This window comes from Lemur catta, chromosome Y (assembly GCF_020740605.2).
Source record: "Lemur catta isolate mLemCat1 chromosome Y, mLemCat1.pri, whole genome shotgun sequence".
In the NCBI taxonomy this organism is placed as follows: domain Eukaryota; kingdom Metazoa; phylum Chordata; class Mammalia; order Primates; family Lemuridae; genus Lemur; species Lemur catta.
The window spans coordinates 2,977,499-2,996,547 of record NC_059156.1 but is presented as its reverse complement, the minus strand read 5'-3'; the positions used below and the strand labels follow the sequence as shown (position 1 = coordinate 2,996,547).

At 44.0% G+C, this 19,049-nt stretch overlaps 2 protein-coding genes across 6 annotated transcripts in view; both read right to left on the bottom strand.

Annotated features, from left to right (window-relative positions):
- Positions 1-19,049, bottom strand: part of LOC123629050 (F-box-like/WD repeat-containing protein TBL1X) — a 1,209,717-nt gene that overhangs the window by 1,011,854 nt on the left and 178,814 nt on the right. The gene's annotated exons all lie outside the window — the stretch shown is intronic.
- Positions 1-19,049, bottom strand: part of LOC123629053 (40S ribosomal protein S4, Y-like) — a 30,733-nt gene that overhangs the window by 5,456 nt on the left and 6,228 nt on the right. For 3 of the 4 annotated variants that reach the window (XM_045538985.1, XM_045538988.1, XM_045538989.1), the window contains exons 5-7: positions 13,902-14,073; positions 2,531-2,688; positions 1,058-1,215 (exon numbers count right to left, since the gene is read on the bottom strand). In XM_045538985.1, coding sequence (XP_045394941.1) covers positions 1,114-1,215; positions 2,531-2,688; positions 13,902-14,073 — 432 coding nt within the window. In that variant the 3' untranslated portion in view covers positions 1,058-1,113. Of the gene's footprint in view, positions 1-1,057; positions 1,216-2,530; positions 2,689-13,901; positions 14,074-19,049 lie in introns of those variants that run through there. The other variant, XM_045538987.1, reaches the window with a different exon arrangement.

Genomic DNA, 19,049 nt, shown 5'->3' with positions numbered 1-19,049 from the left:
TCTTTGTGTGAAGGCATGTTTGTGGGGGCAGGGCAGGGGGGAACTAATATAAGCAGATGAAGCCATTTCTAGGACAAACACTGGGCTCCCCTCAGCAAGAAGGAATTCTGCCAGCAGACAACTTCGGCACTTGAACTGCAACTCATCTCTGGGTCTCCAGTCTCTTGGCCTACCCTACATTATTTGCACTTGTCAACCTCCACAATTTCACCAGCCAATTCCTTAAAATAATTCTCTCCCTACCTGCATACCTGTCTGTGCAGAACCTGTAAGCTGATGGCAAGTTTCACAGCACAACTGAAAAAACAGAATATACTTTAGGCACTGGTAGTTGGTACAACGGTGCTGGCCGATGTTTCTCTGTGCAACTGTCAGCAGCTATTGAAGATGATAAACTTCTAGGTATTGCAAAATTTTAATATTGTGATACAGTAGTTCCCAAGGAGAAAGTGGCCCTGGCACCTTTCTTTGGGGAAAGAGGTGTGTGTGTCATGAAATCAAAATTATTTTCATGCTACTGAAATGTCACCTGCCCCTTTGACCATGCTGATGTTTGTACCCAACGGGGCAAAGGCACTCACTCACTGGTGGTTGTGAAACTCCCGGCTCCTTCCTACCAAGAACTGATCAAGACAGTAGCGTCAAACTGTACTGGACATCATTTTTCATCTTCACAATCATTAGCCCAGTAAAAATAACCAAGTAAATAAACCCAAGTGAAGACAGTGTCCCCGATGAAGCAGTAAAAATTATCAATTTTATTCACTCGCCAGTTAACAAGTACACATTTTTCTTTTATGGCTTTTAATTTTTCTCTCAGGCACTCACAAATGTCATGTGCTTTCTGCACTCACTTTTGTGATGCTGCTGCTGTGACTCTGCTCACAGAGATGGTGGGGGTACATGTGTGAGGGAAGGAAAGAAAAAGGTTTATTTCCTGGAGGGTCTAGAGGAAGCACAGGTGGTCTCCCTGAAGTTCTTAAGATGTGCCAAAGCTGTGACCAAAATTCAAAGTTCCATAAACCGTACTGCTACCCACAAGAAAAAGAAGCCACTATTAGGCAACAAGAATGCACTGTTTATTCAAGCAAAGAAAAGCTGCCCTACAGCAATTTAGCCACTGCTCTGTTTAGCTGTCAGCTGTTTGTCTCTCTCTTCAGCAACAGTAAGTCGGATGCCCTTTCCCCTGGGCAGGGAAATCCAAGGTTTATTACCCTGCAATTGAGAAGTGGATAAAAGTAGGTAAAAAAAAAAAAAAAAGGAAAGAGGAGGATCGTGGGGGTGGCGAAAGAAAGAGGGAGGGAGGACAGAAAACAAACACACCCACACAAACACACCCAACCAACCCCACCTACCTTTACATTAACGAGCAGCTGATGGAAAAGCACCAAAGAGAATTCCCCTAAAACCAAAACTTTCTCTATGCTAACATATGCCTCTGTCTGTTGAGAGATTATGTGTCTTTCACAGCCACTTCCCACTCCCCAGGACTAAGCCGCTGACTTACAGGCCTTGTGGCTTCTGTTTCTTGTGAAGCAACCAGCCAACAAGTATTTTATGAGCACCTTTTTCTACGAGAGGCACTTACATTGCTGCAGAAGACAAGGCCACCAACCTTGGGAACTCACAGTTTTGAAGTGGAGCATTGTTGGCTCCCTGGCATCTGCTTTACAGGGCTTTCACGAGCATCCCATTCACTCCCCCACCCCCCACCTTCATTCAAAGATATCAACCTACGTGTTAAGAAGAGAGAGAAATGGCCTGCCTACAGAGCTGGCACGTCACAGAGCCAAGAAGGAGACAGCAGGCTACCCCTCTCCCAAGAGTGAACAATGCTCCTCCCAAGACCGAATGGCTTGATAGTAAGCTTTTGATTCTATCCTTTGCCCCTTCCTTATGTTGCTTACCAGGACTAGAACAGTTGGGGGTGTGGGAGGTGGCGGGGAGTCCCAGCACACAACAGAGACAGTTCTCACTGCTGAGCAAGGACCGCGGTTTTAGCTCTAAGCAGCACTCAATTCAGGGTAATGAAGTCTCGTTGGAGGGCACCACATTTCTGCACAAAGGTGCTCCTTCACTGAAAAGGCCTCAGGAGACCTCAGAGCAAGTTCATCTTAAGGGAGGGAAGGAAATTAACAAGTGGTATGTGCCCCATAAATGTTCTCCATCTCCCATTAGCATGTCACTCATAGCCCCTGCATCAGTCTCTCACGACTCCGTGTTCGTCATGGAGTCCCAGAGGGGCTAAGAGACTTACTTGCAAAGGTAAAGGGGCATCGTGCTACCAGGCCTGGAATCCCCGACCTCTGGGTCGGATCAATGAGTGGTACAGCACCACAAAAGTGGAGGAAGCCTAATTTAACTTAATTCATTGCGTAACACTCCTGGCTCCTCACCCTGACCTCCTCAAAACATAGAAAAGGCGCTAGATCTAGTTTTCTTTCTGGCCAGTGGCCCTAGTGGATGCTAGTCTTTACACTTTCTAGGGGTTGGTCTTCTTAGAAAGCAGATGAGAGCTTATAAATCTTACCTTGCCAATGACAAAAATGTTGGAAAGCCTCGTGGCAAAGCTGCTGCCACTGGCATCCTTCACGTGCACCACATCGAAAGAACCAGGATGTCTTTCCCTGTTGGTGATCACACCAACACGACCTAGGTTGGCTCCACCAATCACCATACATATGTTTCCTAGAAGGAAAGGAAGGCAAAATGAGATGAGTCACTTTAAAAGAAGAAAGGAAAGGAAGGCAGAATGAGATGAGTCACTTTAAAAGAAGACACAGGCTTGTTGCTCTTACAACAAATTAACAGAGAACCAATTAACAGGGTTCCCCAGGAAAATGCAATTTCAGGAACTCCTGTCACCATAAATAAACCTTATTTGTGATTTAGACTGCTCAGATATCTCAAATTATATGTTTGCCCTGCATTGTTTATCCAACAGTAATTCCAAAGAGTGAATAAATATCAAGATTGACAGTTAAGCTAGCAGCACCCTACTCCCTCAGCTAATAGGAAAAAAATTGTTACTCTATGCTCAGTAACAAAATGCAGGGCACACTCTAGCTAAGACGCAGAAGACACATTCCCTGCCCGCAAGAGGGGGTTAGGTGAATGTCAACGAAAGCTTGATGTGTGGCTCTTCAGAGAAAAGGCTGAACTGCAGAGCCTCCCGTAAAAGAAAATCAGTATGTGGGCAAAGGTAGAAGAAACGTCTCCCGGTGCCCATGTCAACTAAAAGGCGTACAAAGCTTTTTGGTCTGTTTTCCAGACTCCTTATATGGGAGCACTAGGGATTTTAGCTTACGTAGGGCGGGGAGAAAAAGAAAACAGAGCTAAGTTATTCCAGTAAAATCCACATGCTTAATACCAGTTCCTTCACTTCCTTTGTTTCTCGCTGCTTCTGAAAGTAAAGAAAGGCTACATATTGATGAAAACGTTTATTCTTTCAAGTTGACTCCAGTGCCAACAACAAGCCCGTGACAGTTAGAACTGTGCCCACTGAGGCACATTAGTAAATGTGGAATTGAAAGCTGACACTCTTCTCCAAACAACCCTGTCTTCCCAGTGACGTAAAACCAGAAATGCACACTGCCTGGCCAGCACAGGGAATCTTAAGTCTCGATCACAGTGGTCTCTGGATGATAAGACAGCCCAGAGGCCAGAGAGATGCCAGTGGACATCATTTTAGATTACGTATTGTTCTTACTAACAATATTTTACATGCAGTGTCTAGCACAGAAGGAACTAAAACATCATGATAAAGAACCATCACCTGCAACACAATGAGGATCCAACGGAATTCAGAACTTGAAAACTGCCATGAAAAGTGTCTCCAAGGACAAAAACAAAACGGAACAAAGCCAACATAAAACAACAACAAACCGGACAGGCGCGGTGGCTCACGCCTGTAATCCTACCACTCTGGGAGGCCAAAGTGGGCGGACTGTTTGAGCTCAGGAGTTCAAGACCAGCCTGAGCAAGAGCGAGACCCTGTCTCTACTAAAAAAACAGAAACAAATTAGCTGGACAACTAAAAACATATAAAGAAAAAATTAGCTGGGCATGGTGGCGCATGCCTGTAGTCCCAGCTACCCGGGAGAGGTTGAGGCAAGAGGATTGCTTGAGCCCAGGAGTTTGAGGTTGCTGTGAGCAAGGCTGATGCCACGGCACTCTAGCCAGGGCAACACAGTGAGACACTCTCTCTCAAACAAAAACAAAAAAACAACAAACCTATCTTTGCAAAGTGACCCAGCAGATGTGACAATGGTTCAGAAAGAATTTTTATTAATGAAAAATGCAGTGACCAAAATGAAGAAATTAAGAACCAAAAGGAAGCGGTTTAAGAGTACATGCTTACGCTGAATTGAAGAGAAAATTAGTTAAATAGACGGTGCTGAGAAGAAATTGCTCAAGGTAGCACCCTGGAAAGACAGAAAGATGAAAAACAAGAGAGGAAGTGGATGAGTGGATCTCACAGGATAAATGCAAGTCCCAAAGAGTGAGGTGATAGAAGGATAGACACAGAGCAATATGTGAAAACGTAATTTTCCAGAATGATGCCAACCCAGCTGCAAGAGATCCTTCAAATCCCAAGGAGGATAAAGGGGAGCGAGAGAGGGTATACCCCAAGGCCTGCTACTGCCCCAGGGGAGGATAAAGCAGCTGATTGACTTTGATATTTGGTCATTTCCATATACACTCTGTAATTCCAAGAGTAACGATTTAAAATAACAGAATCAGATGTGGGGCTTTGGTTAATTCAAAACCCATTGAAGAAAACAATAAAAAACAAAACAAAAACACCAGTCCACCAACATGTATGGCAAGATCACACAATAGAGAGCCACAGACATTCATTCCCCTACAGACACACAGACACTTAACAAGAATATACAGACCAAAATGCTCTTTGTCAGAACTCCAGAAACCAAAGTAAGAGGTGGTAGAAAGAACACTTATTAAGGAGGCCAGTGCAAAAGCCTAGCAACAAAGCACCAAACCAGCTAAGAAAATGTATGGCATTTGGTAAGGGAAGCATGAGCTATGCATGCAGCTTTACGGCTTTTCAGGGGACTGCCAGAGACACTGGTTTCTTTCTGACCTGGTTCCGAGTACTGACAGGAAAGGCGGTTTGGAGGATGCCAGGTTGGGGGACACTGAGGGACAAAGACAAGCACCACAGCTAGTGACAACACCAGAGAGGCTTCAGTACCACAGACAGACGTCAGGGGAGGAAGAGATTAGGGGCTTCAGAGGAGCACCAGTCAAGAAATTACACACACAAGTGCAGAGAAGACCAATTGCCAGAGAAGACTTGAGAGATACCCAGGCTCTCTTAACCTGGCTAACTGATGAAGGTCTTAGGTCTTTGCCTGTACAAAACCACTCTGTAAAGACTGTGAAGGGTGGCAGCTGTTTTTCTCCAGAAACCAACCGCGAAGAAAAGGAGATCTATGAATTACAAAGAACTCAAAAAAAAAAAAAAAAAAAAAAAACCCTTAAAGAGGCACACTGAGCTAAAACGGAGCATAGACAGACAACTAAACAACATCAGGAAAACAACTGCATGAACAACATGAGAATATCAACAAACAAAGACACAGAAACCATGAGAAAGAATCAAACAAATTCTGAGCTGAAGAAGACAATCACTGAATTGGAACATTCACTGGAGGGCTGTTGCAGCACACTTGTTCAGGCAGAACAAAGACTCTGCAAACTGAAAGACAAGGACAAGTCACTGAAATTATTAATCAAGTCAGGGGAGCACCCCCCCCCTCAAAAAAAAACAAAGAAAGAAAAGAAAAGGGGAGGCACACTACGTAGTTCCCGAGTTCCCACAGCATCAAGAGATCCAATTATCTGCCGCTGCCAGACAGAGGGGAGGGCCAGATGGCCAAAACTCCCCAAAATATGAGGACGGAGAGATGAACATACTAATCCAAGAAGCTCAAGAGACTCCGGCTAGGGTAAATTCGAAGAGATGCACATCAAGGCCCAATATAAACAAAGAGACAGTCAAGAGTCACAGAGAGAATCTTGCAAGCAGCAAGCAAAAAGGGACTCGTCATGTGCAAGGGGGCTCCTGTTAGATTATCAGCAGTTTTCTCAACAGAAACTTTGCAGGCCAGAAGAAAGTGGGTTGACATAGTCAAAGTGCTGAAAGGAACCATCTATCAAACAAGCATGCTACATATCCAGCAAAGCTGTTCTTCAAAACTAAAGGAAAAAATAAGACCTTCCCAGGTAAACAAAAGCCAAAGTAGTTCACTTCAGCTCCAGAATTCGTTTGACTCTTTTTCATGATTTCTGTGTCTCTGTTTGTGGATATTCTCATGTTGCTCATTGTTCATGCAGTTGTTTTCCTGATGTTGTTTAGTTGTCTGTCTATGCTCCCTTTTAGCTCAATGTGCATCTTTAAGATTTTTTTTTTTTATGGTGTTTCTTTCTCTTCTTTTTTGAGTTGTCAGGTAACTCATAGATCTCCTGTTCTTTGGGGTTGGTTTCTGGAGAAAAACAGCTGCCACCCTTCCCAGTCTTTACAGAGTGGCTTTCTTTATACAGGCAAAGACCTTCACCAGTTAGCCAGGTTAAGAAGCCCACTAGGCCTGCCTTGTAAAAATGCTGAAGGGAGTCATTCAAGTTCAAACTAGAGGATATCAGACAGCAACACAAAACCATACAAAAATCTAAAGCTCTCTGGTATAGGTACATCAAGAGACAAACACAGAATCCCAGATATCATAATGTTGGCGTGTACATCAATTTTAGGTGTGGTCTAAAATTGAAAACACAACAGCATAACCACCACCACAATGGATATACAATAAAAAGATTACAAGGCAGGGGACACTCACGGAGGTGTACAGAAGTTGAGTTTTTGAATGAGACTGAAATCACCAGTTGAGAGCAGACTGTTTTAATTTTAAGGAATGTTATGCAACCCCCGTGATAGCCACAAAGAGAATAGGTATGAAAGGCACAGAAAACGAGAAAAGATCCAGAGCATGTTGCTCAAAAACAAAACAAAACAAACAAACAAAAAAATCAACGAAACAGGGAAAGGTAGACATAGAAAGAAAGGAGGACAAAATAGCTACAAAATACACAGAAAACAATTACCAAGACACCAGTAATCACTCCTGTAAATGTAAATGGACTGTCCCCTCCCCACCCCAATCAAAGCTTAACGAATAAAACAAACAAACCAAGATCCAAGTATATGCTAAAGCGAGAGACCTACTTTAGATGCAAGGACCCACACAGGCTGAAAGTGGAGGATGGTAACAGATGTTCCAGGCAAATGGTTACCCAAACAGAGCAGGGACGGCCCTACTTAACATCAAACAAACAAACAAAAAACCCGTAAGTCAAAAACTGTCACACAAGACAAAGGAGAAAAAGAAGGACATCACATAATGATAGATGCTTTACGTTAAAAGAGAAAGGGTCCCAGTGGCTGAGGTGCAGCGCAGAGACCCTCGGTACCCATGAGAACATGGCGCTGCAGGTGCCGGGGAGCATGGGAGCTATGGCCTGCAGCCTGCCCTCAGCAGCCTCGGGGCCCGTTGCCTGTGGCCTGGACCCCAGCGGCTGGGGAGCCGGTGCTGTCGGGACGCTGCACAATGGATCTGCTCTGCTGGTGTGTGCATATAAATTCTCAAAGAAACATGAATGGGTAACAACAGAAAATGGTGTTTGAACAGTGGGAACATGCAATTTTGCACAGGAAGCTTTGAGAGATGTTGTTTACGGCAGTCTGCCTGAAGTTGGCACAAAACTAACCACGATTGAGTCTGGTGCTTTGGAAAGTGTGAAAGCCTCTAGTGAACTCTATTCTCCTTTATCAGAAGTAACTGAAATTAATGAAGCTCTGGCAGAAAATCCAGGACCTGTCAACAAATCTTGGTTGGCTGATCAAGATGACACTGAATAACCCTTTAGAACTAGATGGAGTAATGAGAGAAGAAGACTATGAGAAATACATAAAATCTACTGAGGAGTGAAAAATAGAACCCCTAAATAAACTAGTATGAAGTAACTTGAAGGAGGAGAAGAAGAAAAGAAGGAAGAAAGAAGAAGAAAAGGAGGAGGAGGAGAAGGGCAAGAAGAAGGAGGGGAGGAGGAGGAGGAAGAGGTGGAAGAAAAAGAGGAGGAAGAAGAAACAAGACGGAAGAAAGAAGACCTGAAATCAACAACCTAACTTTACATCTCAAGGAACTGGAATAAGAACAGACTAAACCCAGAGTTAGTGGGAGAGAAAATTAAATCAAGATTAGAGCAGACATAAATGGAAAAGAGAAAAACAACAGCAAGGGGGAGGGCGGGGAGGAAATAAAAAAAACTAAGGGTTGATCTTTTTTTTTTTTTTTCCTGAGGAGGAGGAAAACTGACAAAAACCTTAGCTGGATTAACTAAGCAAAAGAGAGAAGACAACTAAAATCAGAAAAGAGGAAATACTACAACCAGTGCCACAGAAATCAAATGACTATGTGACTACTATGAACAAGTACATGCCCAAAAATAGGAGAACCTAGAAGAAAGAGATACATTCCTAGAAACACACGACGGCGTACCAAGACTGACTCATGAAGGAATAAAATATCTGAACTGACCTATATGTAGACACGGAATTTGAATCAGTAATCAAAGACCTCCCAAGAAATCAGAGCCAGGTCAAAGCCCAGGACCTGATGGCTTCCCTGGAGAATACTGAAAGAATAGTTACCACCAATCCTCCTGGAAAAGGCTAACGAGAAGGGAGCGCTTCCAAGCTCAGCCCACGAGGTCAGAATCAACCTGGTATCCAAGCCGGACAAAACCACAAGAAATGAAAACTACATGCCAGTATCTCTAATGAACATGCAAAAATATCCCTAAGGAAGCTGCAAACATCCTCAATAAAAATACCAGCAAATCAAGTTACAAGGATCGACTATGTGTGGTGGCTCCCACCTGTGATCCTAGCACTTAGGGAAGCGGTGGCAGGAGGATCGCTTATGCCCAGGAGTTTGAGGTTGCAGTGAGCTATGAAGACACCCCTGTGCACCAGCCTGGGTGACGGAGCAAGACCTCATCTCAAAAACAGCCAAAAAAAAACAAAAAAAACAAAAAAAAACACCACACCAAAAAAACAAATTAAAAGGACTATACACCATGACCACATGGGATTTACTCCTGAAATGCAACAAACAAAAACATACAAAAATCAATCACTGTAATACAACACACTGATGAACAAAAATGAAGAACAAGAAACACATTATCACCTCAACTGATGCAGAAATGGCATCTGACAAGATTCAATACCCCTTTCATGATAAAAATACTCAACAAAGTAGGAATAGGAGGAAACTGCCTCAACAAATAATAAAGGCCATATATGAAAAGTCCACAGCTAACATATACTCTCGGTGGAGAAAGACTGAAAGCGTCTCCTCTGATAATCAGGAAGAAGGCGAGAATGCCCACTCTTACCACTTCCATTCTGCATGGTACTGGAAGTCCATGCCAGACCACTTAGGCAAGCAAAGAAAAGAAAAGGCACCCAACTGGAAAGGAAAAAGTAACATTATCTCTGTTCCCGTCTTATATATGCACAAAACCCTGAAGTTCTCAATCATCACCCCACCCCCACCCCTACCCCTACCATGTTAGAACTAATAAAGGAATTCAGCAAAGTTGCTGGAAACAAAATCAACATGCAAAAATCAGTTACATTCCCATTCGCTGACGATGAAATGCTCAAAAAGGAAATTAAGGAATCAAAAAGAATAAAATACTCAAGGATAAATCCTACCAAGGAGATGAAAAACATACAGTCAACCCTCCACACCCATGGGTTCCATGTCCATGGAAGTCAACCAACCAAAGTTTGAAAATATCAGAGTAAGAATCTATGGAAAGTTGCATCTATACTGAGTACCTACAGACTTTTTTTGTCCCCTAGTCATTTTCCCCCAAACCATATGGTGTAACAACTCCTGGCATAGCATTTACATTTTAATTAGGTATTACTAGTAACCCAGTGATGATTTAAGGCAGTGGTCCCCAACCTTTATGACACCAGGGACAGGTTTCTTGGAAAAGTTTTTCCACAGGGGAGGGGGGCGTTGGGGTGTCACGGCCTCAGATCATCAACTGGATTCTCATGGGGAGCTGGCAACCTGGACCCCTCACACGCGCAGTTTGCGGTGGGGTTCACGCTCCCATGAAGGTCTGATGCCCCTGCTGATCTGACAGTGGGGTGGTGGGGAGGGTTGGAAGGCATTCGGGAGGTGATGCAAGCGATGCAGGAGGGGCTGTGGGGTGCCAGTGGGGCTTCGCTCACTTGCCAGTCACTCACCTCCTGCTGTGTGGCCAGGTTGGAGACCCGTAGATTTAAAGTATGCAGGAGGACATGTGTAGGTTATGTGTAAATACTAAGCCATTTTATATCAGTGGATTTGAGCATCTGTGGAGTCCAGTATCCAAAGGGGCACCCTGCATAATTGCTCGGGGGCTGGGAGGCGGGTGAGGGGGAGAAAAAGACAAAGGGCTGCCCTGAAAACAATCCCGTTTGGATACCCAGGGATGACTGTACCCTGTAAACTACAAGCCTTGCTGAAAAGACACCACAAATAAATGGCAAGACATATGGTGTTCACGAAGACTTAATGTTGTTAAGATGTCCACATTACTCAAAGCAATCTACAGATTCAATGCAATCCCTATTAAAATCCCAGTGGCATTTTTGGCAAACAAACAAACAAAAAAAAAAAAAAAAAAAAAAAAAAGAAAGAAAAAGCTTAAATTTCATATGGGATCTCAGGGGATGCCCCCATCCCCCAATAACCAAAACAATTCTGAAAAATAAAAACAAAGTCGGATAACTCACACTTCCTGATTTCAAACCGTATTACAAAATGATATAATCCAACTGCAGTACTGGCATAAAAGACAGGCAAACAGACCAATGGAATAGAACAGAGAGCCCAGAAATAAACCCAAGCATATATGGGCACGTGATTTTTGACAATGGTGCCAGGACCACTCAATGGAGAAAGGAAAGTCTCTTAAACAAATGGTGTTGGGAAAACTAGATATCTGCATGTAAAAGAATGAACTTGGCCTTCTACCTTACACCACACACAAAAATCAAGTTAAAAAGGATCAAAGACTTAAATGTGAGGCCTCAAATTGTAAAGCTGCCCAGACAAAAACATAAGGTTCAAAAAAACTTTATCACCTTAAACATTTGGTAATGATGCCTTGAACATGACACCAAAAGCACACAGAACAAATGCAAAAACAGAAAAATTAAAAAATGCCTACACATGAAAACAAACCACCAGTAAGGGTGACAATGCAACCTAAAGAATGCAAAAAAATATCTGCCAAATCCTCTATCTGATAAGGGGTTAATAACCAGAATCTCTAAGGAACTCCTACAACTCCACACCACCAAAAAACAACCAGATTAATTCAAATTAAAACCACAATGACTTATGACCTCATGCCCATTCGGATGGCCACCACACAAAAAACCCAAAACACATCAAACTGTGAGCAGGGATGTGGAGAAAGTGGAACACTTGTGTGCTGTTGGTGGGAATGTAAAATGGGGCGGCCACTTTGGAAAACAGTCCCAAAGTTTCTCAAAAAACTGAAAACAGAATGACCGTAGATGATCCACCCATCAATCCCCTCCTCTGTGTATACACACAAAAGAAGCCAAAGGAGGATCTTGAAGAGATATGCACAGCTGTGTTCCTAGCAGCACTGTTCACAACAGCCAAGAGGTGAAAGCAACCCAAATGTCCATCGGCAGACAAACAGATAAAGAAAATGTCATAAATACACACAACGGAGTATCCTCAGCCCTGGAAAGGAAGGCAATATTGTCGCATGCCACAACATGGATGAACCCTGAAGAGGGTGTGCTAAATGAAGTAAACCGGTCACAAAAAGAAAAATATTGTATCATTTCCACTTATATGACATATCTGAAGTAGTCAAATCAATAGAAGCAGAGAGAAGAACTGGTGGTTGCAGGGGCTGCAGGGAGGAGGAAATGGGAGAGTTGTTCATTGAGCATAGTGTCAGTTTTACAAGCTGAAGTAGTTCTAGAGATCTGCTGCACAACAATGAGAATAACCACAATTAAAAACTCTCTAAATTATTAAAACAAAACAAAACCAAGAACCACAAAGAAACATCCAGCCTTGAGGGTCCACGTAGAAGGCATTTGATAACTATCTCATTGGATTATTTGGCCTCTTCTTGGCAAAACTTTAGCTCCAGATAGGAGAAACCTGTGTTCCTTGTCTTGGGGTTTTCAGAGAAAGGTTGCAGGGCTTATTGTCAGGGGTACTGGATTTGCAACCTGTCCCTGTCAGTTCCTGTTTCCCATGCTACCTCTGCTATGGCCACAATCAAAAATTCTTCAAACTACTAAACACAATTCTTTAAGTTACTAAAACAAAACAAAACAAAACAAAACAAAACCAAGAACAAAGAACCAAGAACCACAAAGAGATCTCTGCCTTTGCTCACTGGGCGTCTCGTTACTAGGAATACCGGCTTTGTGATTCTGAGATTATTTTACGTAAGGATAAAGCAAGTAAGTAAACAGAGTTTCAGTGTAAGAGAAAAAGATACACATTTCAAAATAAAGTTAGGTGGGAGAGAAAAATCCGTTAAAGTTTAATCTGAAATTTGATTTAATAAGTAAATGACTAATGGAATTTCATTTAACTGGAGATGCGAAGTGTGACTCAATTTAAGAAATTACTCTCAAGATATGCAAAAAAGAGAAATAAGGCCCCATCTACTCACCCTCCAGCGTCAACATTTTTCAACCCATGGCCAAACTTGATTCATCTTTACCTATGCAGTCCCGCACTGGATCGATCACTTAGAAACAAATGCCCTGCATCCAATCATTTGAACCTGAAATTAGCCGGTAAACCTCTCTAAAAGGAAAGTAACTCTGTCCCTGTAATCAGCCAAGAGGTTCAGGGGTCATAAGCACGACCACCTCAGTTTAACATCCCTTCTGTCAATGCTTTTCCTTACCAGGAAGACTTAATTTTAAACTTAGACACCTAAGAAGTATTCTCGTCCAAAATTTCCAAGTCAACAGCAAAGACCACAAGCACAGGTTCACGGCCCTAGTGGTGAAGCAACTGGGCAATCCCAGGCTGTGGAGCACCAAATAAGACCATCAGTGCCGGCTCTTTCAAATACAAACAGCAAAGACGACCGAGCACTTTGGCTGGTTCTTGGATCAGACAGGGTAAGCGAACACAGACAGGAAACAAAGAACAAGGTGCAAATAATTGTTGGAGGCAGGCAGAAAGTAAGTTGCTATTGCTTTGGTGCCACTGTCCTAATTCTTTCAGCTTTCCTGTATTTCTGGAATTTTCTGTTGAAACAAGTTGGGCAAAATATACTACTTCCTTAGCACATCAGATACTAGCAAACGCTGGTCAGAGGAACCAGCATCAGAACCTCTGTCAGAGGAATCTGAGCCTGGTGTGTGGGGAGGAAGAAAAAAAAAAATCCAGAGACAAATGTTTTCTTCATCACTAGTTTAAAGTCAGTTGGACACCTTTGGCCCTTCACACCAAGGACTACACCTAAAACCTACCACACTTGAAACACGAAGCTCCCCTCCCATGACAAACGGTATAAGCACATGGAGTTCATACAGCCAAAGGGCTGGTGGATGCAGTCCAAAGGGCGATCACAGCACTACTCACCATCAAGAACCCACTGCAAACCCCAAACCCAGGAGGCCATGTGCAACCTCCTGCCTTATCAGAGAGCCAAATGAAGGATGAGGGTACAGATAAAACAGAAGTAAGCAACAGAAAGAGCAGAAAGGAGGGATATCGGACAAGAAACAAGAAACTTACCTGTGTCAAATTTGATGAAGTCAGTTATCTTGCCAGTCCCTAAATGAATCTGCACTGTATCATTCACCTTGATGACAGGATCTGGGTATCGGATGGTACGAGCATCATGAGTCACCAGGTGTGGGATTCCCTTAGTACCCACAGTAATCTTCCTCACTTTGCACAACTTGTACTACAACACAGAGCAAGAATTTAAAATGTAAAAATGAAGACAGCCAAAACCTGTCACCTAACCACTACTTGTTAGCCCCTCAATTTTCAGCACTTCCTCAGCCAGAGGAGGAATGGCCCTGGGAAAAAACTACATTAACCAGTCTCTCAGAGCAGATAATCCGCCACAGTGAATTAGTAATTTAGACATTCAGGAAGGAAACCTGGCTGAGAGGGAACCTGTTTTAGAACCTTCTAGTGGTTGGGTGAGTACTCAGCTGCACTAGCCTCTGGTCCCCTATCACTGATAACAGGGCGTGATAAAAAGCCACAGATCAACTGGTCTGTCATTTGCTTCTCAGGGCCATATTTCTGATTGATAGCTCTTATCTTGCAACTCTAGGACAGCAGCTAGAAAGAGCCCCAGCAACAAATTTAACTGTACCACTGCCAAGAATACGATGCTTTTACCACCAGGTTAGGAAAAGCAGCTGTGCCTGGCCAACTAGGCGATTTTGGTATGCAATATACAATCCCCGCCCCACCCCCCAACTCATCCTTCAGTGGCATACACCCATTACCTACTTCCTATTTCTCCTTGTTAGCATGTAAGACGCTGGTGCCACACAAATAACATCTACCAGCAAGATCTGTTCAACATGCCTCACACCAAAGACATGCACCAGTCCAATGATTGTCCAAGCCCCATTATGCTCCAGAAGCAATCTTTAGGTGCTTCAAATGGCACACTAGGTAATCTCAAACACATATAAGCCATTTGTAGTTAACAATGCCCATCCTATGTTAACTCAGGTTCCCCACCGAGCATCACGGGTTAGAAGTGACAAAGTGGGTCTTTCACCCTTGTTGGGAGGAAAAAGCTTTCAGGAATTTAAATGTCACTGCAGACTCCACACTCCTTAAATCAAGCATGAACTCCTTTCAAGTCTCAAGGCAAAATCCGGGGTAAATGTGACAATAACAAGGACGCAGGGAGAGAGCTGGATGACAGAAAACCTCCTAAAAGAAGAGCACAACGAATGGACTCGAGGAGCCACTCTTTTTATCAGCTCCCCCATTTTCTCTACAGATACTTCAGTCTCGCCCCTATCTTCAGGCTCTCGGGACTGATTGAGGTTTGCCAGCTTGCCTCCTATCAGTGCTTTGGAACTTCACAAGAGGCAGAGAAAGAGGGATGTGCTAAAGCAAAGTAACCAGCACCTGAGCACTCTCTGACGCAAGAGAGCCCCAAGTTCAAATACTGTATTTGGAGGTGTGTGACATGGGAATAATTATCGCACACCCCTACACCAAATAGTTTTGATGTGAGGGCAGAATGAGAAAAATGAACGTTAAAGGAAGTTGCAAAGTATTAACAGTAAATGTCACCCAATACTGTTACAGTACTTCTGCTGCTACAGATCCAACACCATGCAAGGTGCTGTACACATGTGAGGCCATTAAACACAGCCCAACAACCCAGGCAGGCAAGAGAGAACACTCCCATTCTACACATGTGGAACTTAGTCCACACTAACTCAGCCAGTAAAGGTTGAGGGAGCACTGCAGCCCCCGCTCCATGCAAAAGTCCACGGCTGACACACCCATCCAGGTCTTCAGTGAGTGTTCAGTTTGTTTACCACCACCAGCTCACATCCCCCACCATTAAAAATACAAAATCTAGATCATTTCCAACGTACCCAGCCACTGCCTTAAGCACAGAAATGAAAGCTGCCTAGCTCCCTGATCTGAGCTGCCTACTGTACCAACCAACTGAAAACCTTCGAGAAAGTAACATACAGGGTCCTCTGCAAATGTAAAAATTGAAGGAATGCCCAGACACTGGGGGCAAACTATACTCTTAAAGCCAGAGGTACTCCAAGGGAAAATTTGGTGGACCGAGCCCTCTTCTTTCAAAAGGAAAAGGAAAACCATGCCCCTCTTTCCTGCTGCCCAGCCTGCGTATTCCCAACCCCAAATTAACTCCTCTGGGTCCAGATTTCTGGTTGGTGCTAAAGGACAACACATACAAAAAGGCCGCAGTGAGTAAAACTTTTGTTCTACTGGCTGCCATAGCAAGGTACAACAAGAGAGAAGTCTTTTGAGAGTTCACAGACTGCAAGGTGAATCCGGATGGGACATGGAGGGAGTGAATGGTGGCAGAAAGGGAGCAAAGCCGGCAAAGTGCAAACCCAGGTGACTTTGGGAATCGTCCTGCCAGCAGGACATCTAAGTAGCCGGCCATAATCAGGTGTAATGAGATAGTGGAGATGCCATTTAGCGCATTCCTTGCAACCTGGCATGCAAATCCTTGTAAAAGAAGAAAGATCCAACATACAACCAAATTCAGCATGCAGGACTGAACAGAAATTATTCAAGGTATGGTGCTACAGCAGGCAAAATACTTAAGTCGGATGAGGCAGAAAGAAAATATGGGCACAGACACAGACTGACCAGGCTGCTGAAAGAGGCCTGTGGAGTTCACCGGGCAGCCAAGCCTAAATGCCTAAGGTGGCGAATGGTACGCACACCAAAGGCAGAGAGGTTTACTAACCTGTGCAAGGTCAGGGTCAACACATGCAAATGAGGGTATGATATAATTATCAAAGCCCATCCTTCTTACACTTTGCCCTTTTCCTGGAAGTGGGAAACTATCAAGCTACCGTCTATAAGCCCTCAGAGCACTGGGCCGAGAATCCAGGTTTGCTCAAAACGAAGGCAAATAAAGTCCTACAGCCAGTGAGGAGTAAGCAGACAGAGAGAGACCACACTTTTTCTGTGGCCTGGAGGCTCTGGGACCAAACCAAAAACAGGAATCAGCACCATACAGCCTAAATTCAGCAACCACTGGGGCCAGACTTGAAAATAATCTGTCCACTGCCCTCTCCCATCCCCAATTAGCAGAAAAGCCGTTTACACTTCACTTTGAAAAGGTCATTACACAATCATCAGTACTTCTGCCTCCCTTTGCATTCTGTCTTCCACAGTGATGAACACTCACTAATGCAGTTTTATTCTGACAAACTTAGTGCTCCAAGTGGGCATCCCTCTGTCCCTCCAGCTGTACTCCATGCTAAATTTAAGACATCCTGTGTCCTGTGTGACCAAAAAGAACTCTTAAATGCCTGGCCCTGTTCTAAAATGGCTCTGCACACAGTTACTGAGATCCCTCTTACAATCACTGCCCTTATTCATAATAAAATCCAACCCACTTTACCTCTGCCCTTTGAACTTCAGGATGCAAGGTCTTTTTGCCCCCAGGGCGCATTCCATCACTCAACTGTACTGCACATTTTCTCCACGTCGATATCCTGAACCTACGTGGGTGACTCTACAATGTCTCCAGTGAAAGCTACTCCTGCCCTCTTTCCTCCCTGGCCCATCAGCTCCAGATATACCAGGCTCGACAGGTCCAAGCAGGCTCCCCTTACAGGCCATGAACTTACAGGATCTCTGTTCACGCCTCAAATCCTACCTGCTGCCCTCCAAGCCTTCCATGCACCAGGATCACAGTGTACTCTCTCAGCTTGAGGGAGTCATGTTGGCTAGCAGGTGCTGCTAAGCGACACCAACTAAACATGCAAAAAAAATCTTTCTCCTGTGTCCTTCACAGGTTCTCTCGATAACCAACCACCTGTGCGCGGACAGGGACGGCACCAACTCTCCATTTCTCCACTCTCTCCAGCATCAGACGTGAAACCTTGGGCTCAGCGGTCATTCGCCTTTAACTGCGCAAAAGTCACCATTATTTACTGTACACGAAACACCCTCTGGATAAGGTATCACCTCTCTGCTTCAAGACACTTCCAGCTCCAAATGGCCTCCCTCTATCCTGGGAGAGAAGGTCCAACTCTGGAACCATTCACCCAAGCTCCACAATACATGTTAGTCCTTGAAACATCCACAAACATCTTTTCTGAAACTTAACTTCAGCTACCTGTCACCTCCACCTGTCTCTTCCCCCTCCTTGCCCACCACAAAGCTCTCTCTACACTCACGGTCTCGATTACCTCCCTTTGCACCAGGCTCCAATTCTCTACGACAAATGGGTAAACATAGACCCTCTTCTCAAAAGAAACTGCCCGTTTCCTATCTTCTTTTGGAAAAACCACCACCTTCACTATGTTCAGTCTTCTTGACGGTCAAGAACAGTAACCCACAAACACTTGCACGTCTTTCCATTTAGTTACTCTCTGATGTTGCCTTTTTTTATTGACTTAAGCAGTATTTTGTGCTTTTCCACAAACAGAACCTGCACCACCTAGCTCCACCTTGTTCATAAACCCTATATAGTATTAAATCCCCCTCTCCACATACACACCCATTGCCAAACACAAACTGCCCAGCGTCAGTGAGGACTCTGTGCCAACTATCCACACACTGCCTCTACTGTGACCCCTTTTCAAGCAGTGTTCCAGCCCTCTATTTCAATCACCACCTACATCTTTCTAACTGCCTATCATCCCCCTGAAAAATTCCAACCAACACAAGCTGCACCCAAAACTTTAAGGTATGGTCTTCTGGCTACTCTCAGGCACCCCGGTAGTTTCACCGATATCTGTAACTACCATCTCTTTACCCTACTACCAAATACTCAACCACACTCTGCTTCCACCTACCATAGCAAAATTCTCTTCCTTTCTGTTTTGTATTCAAATCCAACCCCCCTTGTCTTCTCTGCCAACTCCCAGCTTGATGCTTGTGTTCCTCCACCTCACTCCTTCCCAGTGGGAGTGGGCTCATGCAGGCCATCATGGGCTCACCCAAAATTTACCCTTTTCTCCCATCCACTGTACCTGCAATCATAGAAAAGACCTGATCTCCTATTCTCAGATACAATGACTTCCACTTCATTGGTCTTCAATTAATAGCCAGTTGTTAAAGGGGAAAACTATGTTTTAAATCCCTCAGGCTTGGTTTTCCCGAGACCTGCCTTTTCTAGTTTTCATTTTTTTCGGGGTGGGGCAGACCAGCGGGCAGGGTCATTTGCATGTTCTG